This window comes from Meriones unguiculatus, chromosome 10 (genome assembly GCF_030254825.1).
Source record: "Meriones unguiculatus strain TT.TT164.6M chromosome 10, Bangor_MerUng_6.1, whole genome shotgun sequence".
Classification (NCBI taxonomy): domain Eukaryota; kingdom Metazoa; phylum Chordata; class Mammalia; order Rodentia; family Muridae; genus Meriones; species Meriones unguiculatus.
In genome coordinates this window covers 88197620-88218803 of record NC_083358.1, presented here as the reverse complement: position 1 = coordinate 88218803, position 21184 = coordinate 88197620, and the positions used below count along the sequence as shown (strand labels likewise).

The following is a 21184-nucleotide window of genomic DNA, read 5'->3' as shown; positions in this document are numbered from 1 at the left end:
ATAAACATAATAAAATCTATACTCCTAAAAAAGCTAAACAAGAAGGAGGTCCCTAGGGAAGTTGCTCAGTCCTCACTGATAAAGCAGATGGGATAGACATCTGAAGCAGGAGAAAACAGGGAACAGGACTGGAGCCTACTGCAGAGGGCCTCTGAAAAACTCTACCCAGCAGGGTATCAAAGCAGTTGCTCAGGCTCATAGCCAAACTTTAGGCAGAGTGCAGGGAATCTTATGAAAGAAGGGGAAGATAGAAAGACCTGGGAGGGACAGGAGCTCCACAAGGAGAGCAACAGAACCAAAATTTCTGGACACAGGGGTCTTTTCTAAGACTGATACTCCAACCAAGGACCATGCATGGAGATAACCTAGAAGCCCTGCACAGATGTAGCCCATGGCAGCTGAGTCTCCAACTGGTTTCCCTAGTAATGGGAACAGGGGCTGACATGAACTCAGTGGCTGGCTCTTTGATCACCTCCCTCTGAATGGGGAGCAGACTTACCAGGCCACAGAGGAAGACAATGCAGCCAGTCCTGATGTGACCTGATACGCTAGAGTCAGATGGAAAGGGAAGAGGACCACCCCTATCAATGGACTAAAGGAGGGGCATATGGTTAGAAAAAGGAGGGAGGGTAGTATTGGGTAGGGATGAGAAAGGAGGCTTAAGTTGTGATACAAAGTGAATAAATTGTAATAATAAAAAATATTTTAAAAATTTATATAAAAAAATTAAAATGCAAGGCTGAGGTTGTAGTTTAGCAGCTGGTTAGCTACTGTGTTTGAAACCCTGAGCTGGACATCCACTATGAATGAATGAATGAATAAATAAATAGAAATGAAAGAAGAGAGGAAAGAACAAATAGGGGAGTAGAGAAGAGGGAAGGTGTGAAGAGAAGAGATGGAAGGAAGAAAAGAGAAAGGAAGAAAGCATTCAGATTAAAAAAAAACAACAAAAACTGAACAGAAAGTATACATATCTTATTATATGATAACTTGAAATCTCTCACTTTGTCTCTCTCTCTCACTCTGTATGTATGCATGCATGTGTGTGTGGTGTGTAAGTGTGTGGTTATGTACACATTAGAATGAGCATGTACATGTGTGCATGTTTTTGAAAGCCAAAGTTTTATATATGGTGTCTAAATGTTTTGTGTTTTTTTTTTTTTTTTTACATTTTCTGTCACTTATTCTCAATTTTATCACTTCAGCTACACTAGCTGTTCTATGAGCCTGTTTCTTTTCCCATGGTACCAGATAATAGACACACCTACTATGTCCAGCTTTCTACCTGAGTACTTAGAATTCAAACTCAGGTCCTCATGCTTCTATGGTAAGCACTTTTCTGCTTAAGCCGTTACACCAAGTCCCCTGAAACATTTTCTTAAAGCAGATTTCAAGAGAAAGTCATGTGTGGTTCCACATCCTTGTAACTTTAGTGCTTTGAAGACTGAGGTAAGCAAACCATGATGCCTACATAGAGACTATGGGGTTAGTCCAGGCTCCATAATGACAGGCTGTCTTACTAAATAACAACAAAAATCTGTGATTGTATACACAGGTTTCTGTACAGGTTATGATGAACTGAAAGATAGGGCTTGCTCATATCTCTTACAATAGATATGGTTATAAATTAATAAATGAAACAATATATCATCAACCTTAACAGTAAAAGCTAAGCTTCTATGAAAATTAACAGGAGTCTCAAGTTCGGCAGAGAACTTCACACATAAATTGCCATTTTGTTTCTATGAGAAAATATTGGAGTATACCCTATTGCCATTGTGTGGAGAAAGAGATATAAAGTAACATAACCAGGGTCACAAAACTGGCCATAATACAAAAGTGATTTTTTTCCCTTTTATTTGTGGCAATATGTTCTGCATTTGTCACTTCAGAGATCAAATTAAAGATCACTGTCTTATGCAATATGGAGAATTGTCATCTATATAAATTATGCAAACATCTTCCTAGCTAGGCATAAAAGATTCTTCTTCCAATTTCCCATAATTACTAACAACACTAAGGCAAGCATTATAAATATGTGTCCTTGTAAGGTCAAGTAATGGTTTAAGTTTATAGGAATGGAAACACTGACTGGAGAGTGAATGCTTTGGGCTTAATTTATACATCTATGTGTTCTCTGACAGTGGAAAACATTGTTCTTGAGAACTTCGTCAGCTCAATAAATACAAATCAACAAGCTAGCTCATTTTAAATGTGTTATTAGAATATTTTCCAAGAAATTTATTGCATATTTTTCTTCCGTGATGAAAATTTGATATTGAAATAATGATTCCAGACCTGAAAACCCAAATTCTAGACATTATACCTTGCTTTTGGACAGCTCCTATTTTTTAAATTAAATTTAGGTATAATAAGAAAAATATTATATCCTGCAAAATCACTTTTGTGTGTGTGTGCAGGCATATATGCATACATGAACATGTGTACATGGAGGCCAGAGGTCAACCTTGGGAAATCCTCCTTAGATGTCATCTACCTTGTCTTTGAGATGGGATCTCTGACCACCGTGAGCATGAGTTAGGCTGTCGAGCCAGCGAACGACAGGTTCTCTGACAGGTTCTCTGACAGGTTCTCTGACAGGTTCTCTGACAGGTTCTCTGACTGCCTCTGATTGTCCGGTGCTAGGGTTACAGATGTGTACCACAACACCTAGTATTTTTGAGGTAGGTTCTGCAGGTGAAACTTGGCCCCTCAATCTTGTAGAGCAATCGCTTTATATACGAGGTATTTCCCTATTCCCTAAAACTCCCAATTTTAAGAGTTCTGAGAAAAAGGGGGCTTTCACATAACCAACATTAAGTTATAGAATCTTCAATCCACCCGAAATAGCTCCCTTCTTATAGTCAGCCTGCCTTCAGCACTCACCCCCGGTAACCACTGATCTGCCTTCTGCCCCTACACCCTTTCTTAGGGTGTACTAAATGGGCTTTCATAGGATGCAGGTCTTTGAGTCTGGCTCTTTCCTGGTTGTGTCAATGTGCTTGCCACCCTTTGAGAGGCGTTCTGTTTATAGGCTGTAACACAGTTTCGTTTCTCATCAGCTGACTGGGGGAGCATTTGGGTTGAATGTCATCAAAGGAAATTATGAATGCAGCTGATATAAATATTAATGTACAGGATTTTGTATGAATAAACATTTCTATTCATTCATAAATTATAGGCACACACACACCTGGGAAAGGAAAGTGGGCCATCTGGATTTTTACTGACTAGTGGATTTTTGTGGAAACACGCAAGCTTCTCGGTGTTAATCAGCAACTGGTTATAAAGGAATTTATGGTGCACCTGCTTCTTTATCTATGTCCTCTGCTTCTTCTTTGTTGGGGATCGCTTTATGTAACCAATCCAAAGCATTTTTGAAGGTTAAAAGGGAACTCAACAGACAAGGTTGCAGTTAGTCAGGTTAAAATTAACCCAAAAGATGCATGAGAACAACTTATGGATAAGTTACAGTTACTAAGAATATCGACTTGATTTCTATTAGTGTCATAGTGAGTGACACTTGAGTAAATACCACGTGAAAGGCCCAAAGTAGATTTCTCAGGCCTCCTGAGATGACAACCCAGGGATGATGGAGACAGTTTAGTAAGCAGACAGCGCTGAGAGCGGTAGTAGATGAGGACACCCACTTATACCTCACTGCGCCTCCTAAAAAAGAGACAGGAAGAATCATTTGCCAACGGGTCAAGCAAGTGCCTGGGTATAAGAGGCTTGGGGAGGTTGTTAAGCATGGCCAGATCATCAACCATGGGGGGCAGATGACTGGGAGAACATAGAACCTAAAGCTGGGATTAGCTGTCAAGACATGTCTTCATGGTCAAACATTTAGTCAGACAAGGGAAACCAGGAATTTACATTCCTAACTTGATAGGTTTCTAGGAACATAGCCAAGACTATGGACTGTTTGATAGATAGGAAAGAGCTGACCCTTAGGAGAGATGTGAAACTTAGAGGACAAAGCATTTGGATACCTACATCCACCAATGGACGTTTTTTTTAATAGCACTTTCAATAATGGTGAAATTCTGGGCCACAAGCCAAGGGATTCTGCCACAGTGGGCACTGGCTTAGGTCTGGAGGTCGAGGCACTACACCTCTGGCTTCCTGGGTGATTTGGATATTAAGCCTGAACTTGGCTTCAATGCAAACGTGTCAGCTGATTTTCCGATGCAGCAGCTCTCAGTAAAGGCTTCACACTAGGATCAACCAGAGAGCTTTCTGCACTCTGGCAGCTGTAGTCCTCCAACCAATTAAATCCAAGCCTCTGGGGTTGTGCCAGTATTTAGTCAAAATCCAACAGTAAGTCCAGGATGAGCACAGGTGCCACTAAAGATCAAGGCTGGGAGCTGCAGCTTCTGTGGCTACTCAGGCTCCTGAGCTCTGTAGCTAATGCTCTGACAGAGCCTAAGCCAGCCCTTTGTTTAACGAACTTGTCAGAAAAAGAGAAAATAGCCTCCCAGAGACCTCTTATTCCTAGGGAGACAGGATTATTTCTGAAAGTAGCTTTTAGCTCCCTTTTAATTGCACAAAAAAGGGAAATTCTTGAATGGATAAAACCCACAAAAACAACAAACAACTCTGAATTAATGCCAAACCTGCACTAAAACAAGGGCACTGTAGAGAAACAAACTCGGAAAAAGTCCTCCAGTAAAATGAGGACTGAGTTTTATCTTCCCTCATTCCCAGTTTCTTTAAACAAAATAATAACTTAGTTTGAATTTTTTTTTACCAATTCTACAGCCTCAAGTCTGAGTTTTTCTAATAATGTCTTTATCATTAAAAAATGAAGAGAAATCTTTACTGAAATATCTCACTCCTTTTACAAATTATTAGGAGGATGTATTAGAGGGGATCAAAGAACACTTTCTCTTTTTTGGGTGCTACTTTTGTTGCTTATCTTGTTTGGACTTTTTGTTTCTTCAGGAAGAGTCTCGGTAACACAGGCCACTCTTGACCTCACTATGTAGCTATATCTGCCCTTGAACTCTGTATCCCATCTTTTTGTCCAGATTATAGGCATGAGCCATCGAATCAGGCATTTTCTGTTTTCTCTTCTGTCCATGGTTCCTGTCTCAAAGCAGACAATGAATGAAATCAGGAAACAAATGGGAAATGAAATATGGCAGTGTTCTTGATGATGACATCCAACCTAGCTTCCCCTGGTAAATGTAGGCAGCATTCATATAGCATTGGACTGACTGGTGGTGGATTTAACCGTAGGTCTACGATTCCTTATTCAGTATCCTTGGCACCAAATGTTTTTCAAGATTTTTGTATTTTTATAAAAGTGTGTATACTGTTACACAAGCAGTCATGGGTAGTGGGTGACTTTTAATCAAAGACTATTGCTAAGCAAAACACAGAGCATAAATTATCTATCTAATTAGTTAGGTTTCTGCCATCAAATGAATTTGTATCTTTCATGGAAGTAGCATTGGAATTTTGAGGTTGGTTTGGATATTACATTTGTATTCTTTCTAATGTAAAGTTGTGGACTTTATGTAAAAAGAACAAATGGTGGATTTTATATATGAACTACTGACCCATTATTTTTAATACTTTTTTTTCTTTTCTTCATTTTCACCTTTAATTGTCTAAATTATTTTGGCTTGGCTTGTTTCTTTGAATTTTATCACCCACAGATAAATGATAGATAAACCACAAATATAAGGTTGGAATGGGGATAAGAAAGGCTATACATATATCATTTGACATTAATAAAAATCCATTCAATTAAGTGAGAAAGCTGGATTTTTTGATGGTCAAATTGCTTGGCAATTTCCCGTTGTGATGAAACCCACATTTAAACACTTTGATATTTAGTCTGTCTGGCTGCAGAGTCTTCTGTGTCATTCATCTTCTTCACCAAGAGAGCTAATGACTACGCAATAAATTCAAACATAAGTTAAAACTAAAGATGACTCTACAGATTCTTGTTAAGACACAAGGTCTTTTTTTCTGTCTTGAAAATAGGAATTTTACTCATTTCTCTCTACTAAATGATATCACTCAAATTATTTGGAAGAAATCTTCACATAACAAATAAGTGAGGGTATCAGATACACATCCCTATAGGATGCTTTTTTAAAATTAAGTTTTTAATTAATTACAGTTTATTCACTTTGTATCCCAGCTGTAGCCTTGTCCATCTTCCCCTCCTAATCCCCCTCCCTCCCTCATCTCCTCCCATAGCCCTGCCCAATTCCACTGATAGGGGAGGTCCTCCTCCCTTTCCCTCTGACTATCTGTCTATCAGGTCTCACTAGGACTGGCTGCATTGTCTTCCTCTGTGGCCTGGTAAAGCTGATCTCCCCTCAAGGGGGCATCAAAGAGCCAACCACTGAGTTCATGTCAGAGACAGCCCCTGTTCCTATTACTAGGGAAACCAGTTGGAGACACAGCTGTCATGGGCTATATCTGCACAGGGCTTCTAGGTTATCTCCATGCATGGTCCTTGGTTGGAGTATCAGTCTTAGAAAAGACCCATGTGTCCAGATTATTTTTGTTCTGTTGCTCTCCTTGTGGAACTCCTGTCCCTTCCAGGTCTTTCTATCTTCCCCTTCTTTCATAAGATTCCCTGCACTCTGCCTAAAGTTTGGCTATGAGCCTGAGCAACTGCTTTGATACCCTGCTGGGTAGAGTCTTTCAGAGGCCCTCTATGGTAGGATCCTGTACTATTCCCTGTTTTCTTCCCCTTCCGATGTCTATCAAGTTTGCCTTTCTGAGTGAGGATTGATCATCTTCCCCAGGGTCCTCCTTCTTGCTTTGTTTCTTTAGGTATACAGATTTTAGTATGTTTATCCTATATTATAGGTCTAATATCCACTTAGAAGTGACTATGTATCATTATAACGTGTGTGTCTTTCTGTGTCTGGGATACCTCACTCAGGGTGATTTTTTTCTAGTCACCAACATTTGCTTGCCAATTTCATGATTTCCTTTTATTTTAATTAATTTTTTATTTTTTATATTAGTTATAGTTTATTAACTTTGTATCCCAGTTGTAGCCCCTTCCTTCATTCCCTTTCAATCCAATCCTCCATTCCTCATCTCCTCCCTGCCTCTCTCTAAGTCCACTGATAGGGGAGGCACTTCTCCCCTTCCATCTGACCGTAGCTCATCAGGTCTCTTCAGGATTGGCTGCAATGTCCTCCTCTGTGCCCTAGCAAAGCTGCTCCTCCCTTGGTGGGGGGAGGTCAAAGAGCAAGCCATGGAGTTAATGTCAGAAACAGTCCCTGTTCCCCTTACCTGGGTACCCACTTGGATACTGAGCTGCCATGGGCTACATTTTTACAGGAGTTCTAGGTTATATCCATGCATGGTCCTTGGTTGGAAAAGTCTCAGAAAAGACCCCTGTGCTCAGATATTTTTGGTCCTTGTAGAGCTCCTTTTCTCTCCAGGTCATACTAACTTCCCCTTCTTTCATATGATTCCCTGCACTTTGCCCAAAGATTGGTTATAAGTCTCAGCATCAGCTTTGATACACTGATAGGTAGAATCTTTCAGAGGCCCTCTATGATAGGCTCCTGTCCTGTTACTTGTTTTCTCCTACCTCCAATGTCCATTCCATTTGCCTTTCTAAGTGAGGATTGATCATCTTAGATCGGGTCCTCTTTCTTGTTTATCTTCTTTATGTGTACAGATTTTAGTATGTTTATCCTATCTTATAGGTCTTATAAGGTACCCACTTATAAGTGGGTATATACTGTGTGTGTCTTTCTGCTTCTGGGATACCTCACTCAGGATGATCTTTTCTAGATCCCAACATTTCCCTGTGGATTTCATGATTTCCTTTTTTTTTTTAAATTGCTGCGTAGTATTCCATTGTGTAAAAGTACCACAATTTCTAAGTACCCTGAGATTTCACCTTACACCCATCAGAATGGCTAAGATAAAAAACTCAAGTGACAACACAGGCTGGAGAGGATGTGGAGAAAGGGGAACCCTCCTCCATTGCTGGTGGGAATGTAAACTTTTACAACCATTTTGGAAATCAATGTGGTGCTTTTTCAGACAATTAGGAATACTGCTTCCTCAAGATCCAGCTATACCACCTCTAGGCATATATTCAAAATATGTTCAAGTACACAACAAGGACATTTGCTCTACCATGTTCGTAGAAGCTTTATTCATAATAGCAAGAACCTAGATTTCCTTGTTTTAAATTGCTGGGTACTATTGCATTGTATAAATGTGCCACAGTTTCTGTATCCATTCCGCAGTTGAGTGACATCTGAGTTGTTTACATATTCTGGCTTTTATGAATAAAGCTGCTATGAACATGGTTGAGCAAATGTCCTTCTTGTATACTTGAGCATATTTTGGATATATGCCTAGGAGTGCTATAGCTGGATCTTGAGGTAGCATTATTCCTAATTGTCTGAGAAAGCACCAGATTGATTTTCAAAGTGGTTGTACAAGTTTACATTTCCACCAGCAATGGAGGAGGGTTCCCCTTTCTCCACATCCTCTCCAGCATGTGTTGTCACTTGAGTGTTTGATCTTAGCCAATCTGATGGGTGTAAGGTGAAATCTCAGGGTAGTGTTGATTTGCATTTCCCTGATGACTAAGAACATTGAACATTTCTTTAAATGTTTCTCTGCCATTCGCTATTCTTGTGTTGAGAATTCCCTGTTTAGCTCTGTACCCTGTTTTTTAGTTGGATTACTTAATTTGTTGCTTTTTAACTTCTCTAGTTCTTTATATATTCTGTATATTAGCCCTCTGTCAGATATAGGGTTGGTGAACATCCTTTCCTGGTCTGTAGGCAGTCGTTTTGTTCTGATAACAGTGTTCTTTTCTTTACAGAGGCTTTTCAGTTTCATGAGGTTCCTTTTATTGATTATTGCTCTTAGAGCCTGTGCTGTTGGTGTTCTGTTCAGGAGTTTGTCTCCTGTGCCAATGAGTTTCTAGGCTCTTCCCCACTTTTTCTTCTAACAGATTTATTGTGTTTAGTTTTATGTTGAGGTCTTTGATCCATTTGGACTTTAGTTTTGTGCAGGGTGATAAATATGGATCTATTTGCATTTTTTCTGCATCTAGACATACAGTTAGACCATCAACATTTGTTGAAGATGCTATCTTTTTTCCATCATATGGTTTTTGGCTTCTTTGTCAAAAATCAAGTATCCGTAGGTGTGTGGGTTTATTTCTGGGTCTTCTATTCAACTCCATTGATGCACCATTCTGTTTCTAAGATGCTTTTTAAAACCTTACTTAAACATTTGTGTGTGATCTAACAATACAACAACATAGAACTTGGAAGCAACCAGTACTTTCACTGGAGCAAAGAAGTTAAAATTTAAATCATGTGTAAAACACATTTTGTAGGTGATCCAAAACCAATGTATTGAAGACAACGAAGAAGAAAATTCACAGGGGAGGTCCTTTAAAGACTGCCTGGCCAGGCTCTTCGGCTGGATAATGGGGATTAGCCACTGCGAACACCTCCAATTAAGGCAATAAACGTATGTGCGCATTAGCGCACTGCTGTTGGAGCTGTGTTGTGAAGTAGAACAAATACAGAGGACTGGGTCCTTTAGTGCAGGTTTACAGAACGGCCACCAAGGCCTGCACCCCACCTCTCAGCTACTTATTTTCCTCAAGGGAGCTCTAGCATTCCTTAGTGAAATAAACATCGATAATTTTTAAAATTTTATTTCCTGAAATCTTTTGATTCTGGATATTTTTTCTGGAATGTTCTTTTGCATTTTCTGATTTTTTTTGAAAGGGAGGAAGATCTCGTGAAATAGCAAGCCATCACCAAATTTTGTTGTCATAAATAAATGAGTCTTCTCTCACATGACATACTTATTATGTTACATGGTGCAATCTGTATAGATAGAGAAAGAAGTAATATAATGGAGATGTTCGTGTAGAACTTGGATCATTAAAATTGGACTTGAACTGGGCTGGAGAGGTGGCTTGGTGGTTGTGAGCAGTTTCTGCTCTGGTGGAGCACCTACGCTCAGTTTCCAGCTCCTCTGTCTGGCAGCTCAGTCATGTAGAACATCAAAATTGATCTGGAGCTTTCTAAATTTTAGCATCTCAAACAACTTTTCATACACAAAATGGCTCCTTCCCCGGGGACACCTGCACTCAAGGACCAGCCTCAGTATTTCATCTGCTAGTGTGCTGTGGACTAGAAACAATTCTTGCAAAGTCTATTCTTCAACTTCTTGGCCTTAATCTCCATCATGGCCACACCCGAGTCTCTGTTTTGTGTGGCTCTGAACATGACTACTCTGGATGAATTGTACCTTTTTTTGTAATGTTGCTGTGATACAATGAGATTGCCCTTCCAGCTCCATCTCAACATAATCCCACATGCATCAGGATTAATCGTATACTGCCGAATTTTTACTGCAGTATCTCAGCATCTGTGACATAACATATGACATGCCTGAATCTATTTCAAATTTAGCCATTCTAAAAAGTTTATTTCTCCATAATTGATGGCTTTTTAAGAGGAGAAGAAGCAAAAATGGCAGGGCTGTCAAGAATCCTGTGGTCAAAACAAATAGCAACCGCAGCAAATCCAGACTGCAATGTAGAGTCTAAATTCATGCCTCAAAAGGATGCATTTAAGTAGATCTACGTTAACTAAGGAACACTATTTCAGTCTGTGCATTTGCCCACCTCACTCTAAACCATCTGTCTCACAGGGAGCAATTAGTCTGAAACTGCAGCGTGCACATTGAAATTCCATTAACAGTGAAGAGAATATTAATGTATCTGCCGTGGCTGTTTTTATCTACCCAAATTTTAGTGTTAATTTTGAATAAAGCAGGTATAACATTTCAATCTATTCAGTTAATTAAGAGTGCTGTATAAAAGATATAATTAGCTAACATTATGTAACAGAACAGAGAAGTGAGTTTAACAAAATTGTGTGTTTTGGCAACAAACATGTGGGGCACAGTTCTACATTAAGTTCATAGTTATTCATCAAAATGCTAAGTACTTCACTGAATCAGTTTCCCCCGGACTCTGACTCTGGAATCCCCTTTTCTTTTGCAGAACCACATCACTGCCTTTGCGGAAGTCACATGATACAGAAGCAGATGGTTTTTCCCTGCACTGGACATCATCCCTTTTTACCATCCATTCATAACAAAGTTTATTTGATTACACAGGAAATTTATAAAAACATGTCTGAGACTTTTTATAATTTTGAAACCCAATAACACCCTCTCTGAGACCCTTCCCCTACCCCTACCCCCCCCAATAGACTGTGAGCTCCTCAGGAGCAGGGCCATGGCTTTTCCTCCTGTATTCCCGCCACCCAGCACAAAGCCCAGCACAAATGTGTGGGTGTTCAGAGAAAACATGATGATAAAACGAACAAGTTAAATCTTAAATAAAATGGTCGCTTTAGTTTCTCAAAAAAAAAAAATCTCTGTGACTATGTGGAAAAAAATCCTCCACATGGGTTATATTTGTATAAAAGAAACCCTCTATTTTGGGCTAGTTAAGCCTTTTTAATTTTTCATATGTCTATTCAGCAGTACAGCATATTTAATTTAAAGTGATTTTGAAAGTCATGGGGGCTTTTTATTATGCAGCATGACATTATTTCCATTCTAACAGATTTCAGTGTGTGAAATCACTTTACTTTTAGAAAGTATGTCCTATACTAAATTGTTTGCTCACTATATTATGCTATATTTCACCTAAAACACCATTCATACTACACATTCTAAGACTGGTGCTTCTGCTTTTAAAGGGGAAAATGCCAATTTTTACTGTCACTGAGTAATATATCATAATTAAAATTATTTATTTGGACTTTTTCTTTGACAGCTGTGATTTAATGTTTGAGTTGCAGTTTTTGAATGCAGGCAATATTTAGAATAGATTAAGGTAAATCCAGCCATGATACCTTTTTGTTGAGTATCTTTCCATCATTAACAGTAACTCAAGAATGGCTGTCGTCCATTCTTAAGCTTTTGTTACTGGCCAAGAATTCAAATAATTTAAACGGGAAAGGGCCACACCTTAGAAAGTATGATGAAGATTCTAGAAATATAATTAATGTATTTTTGTAGTTGTCTAATACATTAATTAAAGTGTATTTCTATTTATTTTATCATTTAACCCTCACAGCAGTCATGTATAAATATATAAAGATGGCTTTATTTCCACATGAGAAAAATAAAGCCAAGACTGATAACACACCCAGTCTCATACCACTAGTCAAGGCGAGAGTTAAATATAAAATGCAGAAATACCCTGAGACTTGCATTTTTCTCAAATATGCCACAGATGCCTCAACTTTCATGACACTGAGGCCATTATGAGGCCATTAGAGTCCTGAGCAACTACCTATGTTTAAAAAAGAAAAAGAAAGAAAAATAAAAAAGAGAAATGCCAAAATGTGGTTACAGAAGGTCTGCGGTATTTTAAATGTTTACCTTATATGAGTGAGCATAAGGCTATAAATACAGAGCTATCCAGAATTATATTCATAATTCTATTTAATAACAATGAAGTTCCAGTGTCTAGATGTGAGGTTCTTCGTAAAAGAGTAGTCCAAATGGAGTGTATCAGCTCTGCGCCTCAGCTGTCATTCAGGAAATAGGCTGAGAGACAGACTTTACAGAAATCAAGGGACTAAAAGCGAAAGAATCTCCACAGAATAAGAAAGATGAAGCCATGAGTCATTTTGCTGCTTCTCAAGCTAACCCACAATACTTTGACTTAAATGTGCAGAAACTGATTTTTTAAAAGTCTTTCTAGTCTTGAAAGAGAGTTGAAAGTAAACACTTACCTTACTCTCTTAATTTCAACAGAAGTCAGCAAATAATTAAAATCAAAGACTTGTCTATTACTTCCAAATCAATTTTAATTGCCCAATTCAATCTTTCAGGAGTCAAAACACTTTCACTAAAAGCCAAATTAAAAAAAAAAAATCCCATTTTAAAAATTGCAGATCTCCATAGCAATGTAATTCTTTTGAAAAGTTAGAGCAAATTTTGCATGTCTTGCCCATCTTTAAAGACATGCGTTAGAAAGCATTAGCAATGGTCAATTTGCTTCCTAGGACTGAAATAATGTCAAGCAAAAACAGGGTAGCTAGTCAGGCCTGCACAATTCCTTAATATTACTGGTTCTCTATCCACTTTAGAAGGACCCAAGCAAGATTTTCCCCCCTTGGAGGCCTTAACATTGTATAAAAATGTCCAAGTCAGTGATGATGTTTTTCATCTTTCTTAACCTGGTCAGAATAAAATAGTTATAAATTAAAGAACAAACCGGGATAAGAACGAAATCACTTCTACTGTTATATTTAAGCATCATGAACCCAAGGTTGTGCAATGAAAAGTCCAGGAAAAATATGTGAGTCAACCAAGCCCAGCAGAGAATACTTAACCATGATGCTATTACTGAGAATAATGGAAAATACAATTAAGAATATGTCAAAAGGATGGCTGGAGCTGGAGTTCAGTGGCACACCAGTTGGCTAGCATGCACAGGGCCTGGGTTCAATCCCCAGACCTGTAAAAGAAAGCACTAATAACAAGATATAAATATGTACATACATAGTCTAGTAAAAGCAGGCAATCACACACCTTTCTGATAGAGAATTTCATTTTTATTCTACTTCCTTGGGGCCCAGGTCAGTGTAAATCGTTCAAGCTGAAAACTTCAGTAGTGTCTGTTTGCATGGCAGAAATTCTGCACAAGTCTTATCTGATGCCTAAGGTAACTTAAAAGGCTCTTTTATGTTAAAAGAGAGGAGAACCTTCTTTGACAGAGTTTGTCTATTCAACTCCTAACTGGGCCTCTCTTTTTCTCAGGATCTATCCTAGCCAAATATCTCGGTTACATTCACCATAGTTTCCTTTGTGAAAGAACAGTGGGGGAAGAGATAATTCTCTGCTGTGTATTGTATTTTTCAAATAAAAATTTAAAAATTAAATTAAAAAATCAGTTTTTTTTTCCTCACGGATTGCTGTTTATTGGGTTTGAGAAATAAAGAATGGTTGCTAATGTGCATGGAGTTAAGAATTCTCATATTAGCTGGAGGGTGCCTTAAATTGCCCCAAACTGGCCATTTTAGACAGCTTCGAGATCAGATAAATGTCCCTGACATCCTATGAACCATCCTGGGATCTGGGAAGACTCCATAGTTACAAATCATAAACTTCTGGAAACAAATTTGGACACCAAGCAGGTGTGTAATCTGTAGCCAATCTTCTTCCTGTGAATGATGAGGAACTATGGAGCAAATGTAAACCTTCACCCTGGCCCTATGGACATCATCTATCAAACGCTGGTTGTGTGCTCTGAAAGATTACCCTCAATATGTAATATGTGACAATTGATTCTATTTGTTCACTGAAAACAAAAACCTCACAATTTGCTCTAGGGTTCCTTTTTTTTTTTTTTTTTTTTTTTTTTTATAAATGCTATGACTTACAATTCGTTAAAAATAATAATAAAAAACAAACAAATCAAGGCTTTTTATTAGTTGAAAACTGGTAACAGGTTTTTTTTTCTATTGAGAAGAAAAATAAAATATATTTTAACTGAATTATTGTTAAAGAAAGAAAATCTCCAAGCTGCACAATAACTTTTCATTTTAGTCATGTTTCCTTGGAGATAGAGCTCCTTGTGAACAAAGTCCACCCTTCCTTCATCCAGCAGCACTTTACTGAATGTTTCTGTGCATCAAGTGATTCACACGTTGTGACTAAATGATAGCTGAAAAGGCACACGTAGCTTTGCTCATTTACATGAAAGTTATCAGACTATACGCTGCTCCTGGATGGTGTGAGAAACTGATGGCTTCTCCACGTAGTCCACAAGCTTCATGGGGAAACTGAGGAGCCTGAGCAGTATGGCTTGAGGGAGCTGAAGCTTGCCAAGTGCACCACCGCTTCCCCATCTCATTGAACAGACCACAATGAGTCCCAGGACCAGCTTTAAGAAGGGTCTTAGAATGGGGTATGAAGTAGAAGTTTCTGGTTTCTTTGAAGACTCAGTTCTCTCCTGTGATGTTTTGCAGCAAGCTGGGCATATGAAGTTTTGCTGGAGGTTGGCTTGTGCGAGGGCATGTGATGTTTTGCTGTTAGCGCTCCCCTATGAGAGGCATGACTTTGGCCTTCTGAAAATGCCCCTGGGTGGACTTTGAGGAGAGGAGGTATACAGAGGCCCATGAACAGTGAGGCTTCACTTTCTGGATTGACATCGCTGCACTGATCTTCGTTCTTTGACACTTGACTTCACAGAGAGAAACGTTCCAGAGAACTTCCTGGGGTTGTCCAACTGAATGCTGCAGCTTTCCCTGACTTGTCGTGCTAATTCTTGCTGCTGCTTGGTGTTGGCCTTTGGACTGGACTCCTGTGGTATCCCTACCACTGAATGTGGTAATCCCATGAAGACCCATCAACCTTAATCAGCAGGAAGTAGATAAAGATTTTCCTACTAATCTCCTACCTAAGGTTTCGGGGGGAGTGGAAAGGGGGGTAAAGGTGTGTAAGAACTCTAAATAAAGTAGGTTTTGTGAAAAATCTAAGCCTACAAGATGGATGAGAAGTTGAGGTTTTGTTTTCCATCAAATTTGCCACAAACTTCTATTGCTTTTAAATGTTCAATTACTTTCCTCCTGGTTTGAATTCCTCACCTATTTAGAGGACTCTGTTAACCACAAAGACTACACAAATGACAATGCAAAAAAAAAAGTCATGATAACTGAATAAGAATAATCACTCCACCAGGTACCAGTTGCATCTACGAATGGTAAGACTCCTTAGGGAACTTTCTTTCTAGTACTTAACATATCAGAAAACTTAATAAGGCTTTTATTTAGGGGTAAACATTTTACATCATCCCTTGAATGTAACAATAAAGGAAGAACACGTACTTTCATATGCAAACACAAAGAAGTACAAGACGATGGTATGAAGGCTGGAGATTCAACTCAGTGGTAAATTGTATGCTTACCTAGTGTGCAAAAGGTAAGGTTGGTAACTCAGACCATAGATAGATAGATAGATAGATAGATAGATAGACAGATTGATAAACATGCTATGATAGGATGCATTGACTATATTTATATGTATATATACATATAAATATGTATATATTTATATATATATATAAATATATATATACATATACATACATACATGAGTGCATACATATAATATCTGGATTTTATGTGAGTGTAAACCATGATTTGTACAGTTCTGGGTTTCAGAAATGTTACTTACTATAGTTTAAACAGTGTCACTTGTGTAACAATCATATTCAAATTTTGAGTGACTACATAAATTAGTAATTGTATTAATTGTACTCTTCAGGCTTCCAGGTACTAGAAGCATTTGGACTGTTGTCTCAGTTACTTTATCACCAATCTGATAAAATACCCCAACAAAGAAACTTAAGCACAACAAGGGTTTTTTTGTTTGTTTGATTTTGTTTTGTTTGGGTTTTTGTTTGTTTGTTTACAGTTCTGTAGGGATATAATGTATCCTGACAAGAAAGGCATGGGAATAGCAGGGAAGGGGTTGTTGCAGGAGCAAGAAACTGTCTGGTTACATTGTATCCACATTTAGAAAACACATCACAATGAATTATTGCTAATGATCAATTGATTTTTCTTCATTTTATAAACTCTTATATGTGGTGTTTATTGTATGCATTATGTATGAGATGTATTGTTATAGACATATATATGGCATATACACATATATATGCAATTAGCTCCTGTTCAGAAAACATTCTTCCCCCAAATTAAGATTAATTCCCCCACCTCAATAAACATAAGCAAGGCTGTTCTCCACAGGCATGCCTGAAGGCCCATCTTCTAGGGAATTACGTATTCTGTCAAGCTGAAAACTAACACTAACCATCACAGCCAGTGATCAATCATATCACTTCTTTCAGATTGATCACAGAGATCTGTTGTTCTGTTCACACACAAAGGATAGAAAGCTAACTTGTGGAATCTTTGCCTCTCAGAAATGGTGTATCCTTATGACAATTTTTTCCTTTCAAAATTTATTTATTTATTCCTGATCTTAGCCTCCTCCTTTCTTTCCTCTCAGCCTCACCCTCCTCCCACCCCCTTTCCATATTCCTTTGAAAAGAGGAGTTCCCCCCCACATCCACCCCAGCTCATCATGTCAAATCAAGACTGAGCATGTCCTCTTTCCCTGTGGCCTGGTGAGGCAGCCCTGCCAGAGGATCAAAAAGCAGGCAATCCTTATGACATTTTATAAAGTGTGTATTTGAAAGAGGATTTGGCCAATGAGAATGAAACTGAGCAAAGAAAAGGAAGGACAGAGCTGCAAATGGAGCTGAAATAGGGCATGTTTAGAGACATCAAAGGATGTAAGTGGCCAAGGAGATATTGGCGGTGGAGCACTGTCTGAGAGATTAAAAACTGTGGCCACACACACTTAATTGGAGTGAGCGTGGTGGTATAAATAAGGACGGCAGTCAGGATGGAAAGAATTAATTTGTCCCTGAGGGGGAGAAGTGTATCTCCATTGGGAGAAGCATTGCTTATTGATTTACAAATCATGAGTTCAGCTTCTGACAACACGGAAACTAGATGCGGTGGTGGGAACCCATTGTTCCAGTGCTCTGGAGTGGGATGATCAGTAACTGAAAGTCATCTTTAGAGGCACAGGACAGTGAATTTGAGGTCAACCTGCAGCATACAAGACTCTGCCTTTTAACACAAACAAACGAAGACGAGCACTGTAGGCAGTGTTTCTGACCAAAACTTTCCTATTCCTGAAACTCTCTGAAATACTTTGCAACACCAAAAAGATAAAATATTGATAGCCAATCCAAACCTAGGAACAGGAGAAATAAGGTATCAGTTGTAGGAAAGCCACTCCTGAGGCTAAGTTAAACGACACAAAGTGCAAACTGTAAACACTATTCTAACTCACCTTAGCTTGGACTTGTGGAATTAAATGCCATAGTCTAAGTAATTTAAAAAACAGATGTTTGGACTTGGGTGAGAGATGAGTGGGTAAGAACACTTTGCTCAACACACATTCAGACCTAAACTTAAACCCCCAGCTCCTTTGCAAAGTGCCATCATAGCCCTGTACCCTCAGCACCCCTGGAAATGGAGACAAGGAGATGACCAGGACTTTCTGGTACCAAGTTCAGTAAGAGACCCTCTCTTATCCTCCCCATATGCAAATACACCACACACACACACACACACACACACACACACACACACACACAGACCACATGCACACACAGTAGCAAGAGAGCAGAGCACACACAGAGCAAGAGAGCTCTGCTCTCTTTAGCTTTTTAGAGACCCTAATACATCCCGTGAGAAGAGTCACACTCTCCTGACCTCCCAAAGGCCCCTTTTCCATTTGATATCACACTGGGGACGTGAGTGTTGACATGTGAATTACTGTAAGGGGAACAAACATTCCATTCTTCCCCTTTCTTTCTTTCTTTCTTTCTTTCTTTCTTTCTTTCTTTCTTTCTTTCTTTCTTTCTTTCTTTCTTTCTTTCTTTCTTCTTTCTTTCTTTCTTTCTTTCTTTCTTTCTTTCTTTCTTTCTTTTCTTTCTTTCTTTATTTTCTTTTTTTCTTTTTCCTTCTTTCTTTCTCTCTCTTTCTTCTACTAATATCTTTAAGAATAACAGAATAACTGCAATTTTCCCTTCCTTCCTTCCTTCCTTCCTTCCTTCCTTCCTTCCTTCCTTCCTTCCTTCCTTCCTTCCTTCCTTTTTACTCATTACAATGTATTCACTTTGTATCCCAGCTGTAGCTCCCTCCCTGGTCTCCTTCCAATCCCACCCTCCCATGCTCCTTCCCCAGTCCATTGATAGGGGAGGTCCTCCTCCCTTTCCATCTGACCCTACCCTACTAGGTCTCATCAAGACTGGCTACATTGTCTTCCTCTGTGGTCTGGTAAGGAGAAACAAAAAATCTAGACCCAGAGTTCTTTTCTGAGACTGGTATTTCAATCAAGGGCCATTCATGGAGATAACCTAAAAAGCCTGGGCAGATGTAGTCCACAGCAGCTCAGTGTCCAAGTGAGTTCCCTAGTAAGGTGGACAGGTGCTGTCTCTAATTTTCCATTCTTAACAGAACTACCCAATGACATTTTTTTTTTACAAAACAAAAAACATTTCTTTCTCAATGTTTCCATTTTAAAATATTGAATTAGCATGACCCCCCCTTCTCTCTCTTACTCTCTGTCTTTATTTTTATTTATTTGAGACAGGGTAACTCTATGTAGCCTTGCCTGTCCTGGAACTCGCTATGTATACCTGGCATAAAATTCACATAGACCCACCTACATCTGTTTCATGAATTGTGGGATTAAAGGCATGTGCCACCATGCTCAAAGGCTTGACTACTTTCAAAATTCTCAAATACATTCAAAAGTATAAGAGAGTATTTTTTATTCATCTGCTAATATCTTTAAGAATAACAGAATAACTGCACTTTTCTCCTGTACTTACAAAGATCACTTTGTATGTTTTCAGCCTGCATGTACATTTTATGACCTATGCTAATAGAGTGAAGGACACCTGTTTCTCTGTATAAATATATGTATGTGTACATGTATATTTGTGTGTGTGTATACATAGATACAGAGAAATAGAAAGGTGTATGTATATGGGCATATTCACATATGAAATCCTACGTACAAACACTAACTTCATAAAACATGAATAAAGGCTCCTATATTGAAAGGGTGAGACTAACTTTGTAACCTATATGTCTTCTAAAGCCTATAGTTTTGAGTTTTAGGTCCAGGTTAAGCTAAAGCCTCTTAGTACCTTTCCAGAGAGTGAAGGAATGTGACCCTATCTGTGAGGACAGATATAAAAAAAGGGCAAGCAAGCAATGACCTTCACTCAGCAAAAGAACGACCAGACCCTTGTCCTTGAGATAGCGTTTCTTAGCAATGAACCTAGAGTTCTTCTGAGTAGCTTTTGACCTCCAGCCAAAAGTCTGTAGCCTCTAATCTTCAAGGATGAGCTAACCACCCCCACCTTAAATTGCAGCTGCATCCACACTTGGCAGGACTGGCCAAGCTTGAGCACCTAAGACTAACCAATTAGCTTACTTTATAGCTTCCTCATCCAATCCTAAATTGCCAAAACTGCAACTTCAAATTTCCAACAATTTTTCTTTTAAAAACCTAAAGGCCTTTGTCTCCCGGTGCCACTCTTTGCTGACCAGCAGGGGTGATCCCGTTGTACAATGGTTAATAAACTTCTTGCTTTTGCAATGAGTCTTGGTCTGGGGGAGTTTCTGGGAAGGGTGCAATTGAACTCCTGAGCTGTGAGACCCCAGGTCTTACAATATGAAGTTGTTTTTAAAATATTATATTCATTTTACATTAACCTATAGCAGCAAAATTCTTTTTCATGTTAAATTTAATGTGAGTCATTGCTCACTTACTTTTCTTATAAGTCCAAATGAAGGAATAATGATCTTATGGATGGTCAAAAAGTATTTGCCTTAGGAATGAACCAGCTGTCCAGACGATTCATTGCCAGGGGAAGAATTGGAATCAGACACAGTAGATTTTCCCTGAATATCTTGGCATTGCTATTTTCAGCAATCTTTTATAATTATATTGCTCAATTCTGGTTTAGCCTTTGATCTTGAATCACTCTGCTCTATCCTCTAATAAAACAAAACTCTTGGAAATTATAAAGAGCCAGAGAGCACATTCTTCAAATGTAAAGCGTCCCAGAAACTATTATTGCTTATTTGACCATTCTTTTTTTTCTATCCACTTTTTTTCTGGCGTTCTCTGCCCTCTGCTGTTAATTCTCATTATTTCTTGTCTCTAAAACTACCTCCTGTGAGCTCTCCCTCATGTATCTCGTCTTCTGCTAAATCAGCAGTGGTTATAATAAGAGATTGTGAAAAATGACTAAAATAATAATAATAATTATTATTATTTTCAAATATCCTGTAAACAGGAAGTTTGATTTCAAAGTATCTGTGTCTTCAACTGGCTGAGGGTGTCTCTGGGTTTGGATGGAAATCACGAAAGGCAAGTTATAGCTTCCTTTGCGACAGAAGCTCTATGTTCTGGGTAACTGGACCCTTGCCCTTAATGCTACAGCCTCAGCTATCAGCGCCCCAGAGTGAAGTAGCTGACGCTGTAGGTCTGAGCCTAGGAAGTCAGAGTGCTGTTACTGTGC

The 21184-nt window shown here is 38.8% G+C and overlaps 1 protein-coding gene across 3 annotated transcripts in view; it reads left to right on the top strand.

The window, feature by feature from the left end:
• Plppr5 (phospholipid phosphatase related 5) overlaps positions 1-13951 on the top strand; it is a 125623-nt gene extending 111672 nt beyond the window's left edge. For all 3 annotated transcript variants that reach the window (XM_021639261.2, XM_021639252.2, XM_060392825.1), the window contains one exon: positions 11042-13951. In XM_021639261.2, coding sequence (XP_021494936.1) covers positions 11042-11074 — 33 coding nt within the window. In that variant the 3' untranslated portion in view covers positions 11075-13951. The remainder of the gene's footprint in view (positions 1-11041) is intronic.
• The last annotated feature ends 7233 nt before the right edge of the window (positions 13952-21184 follow it).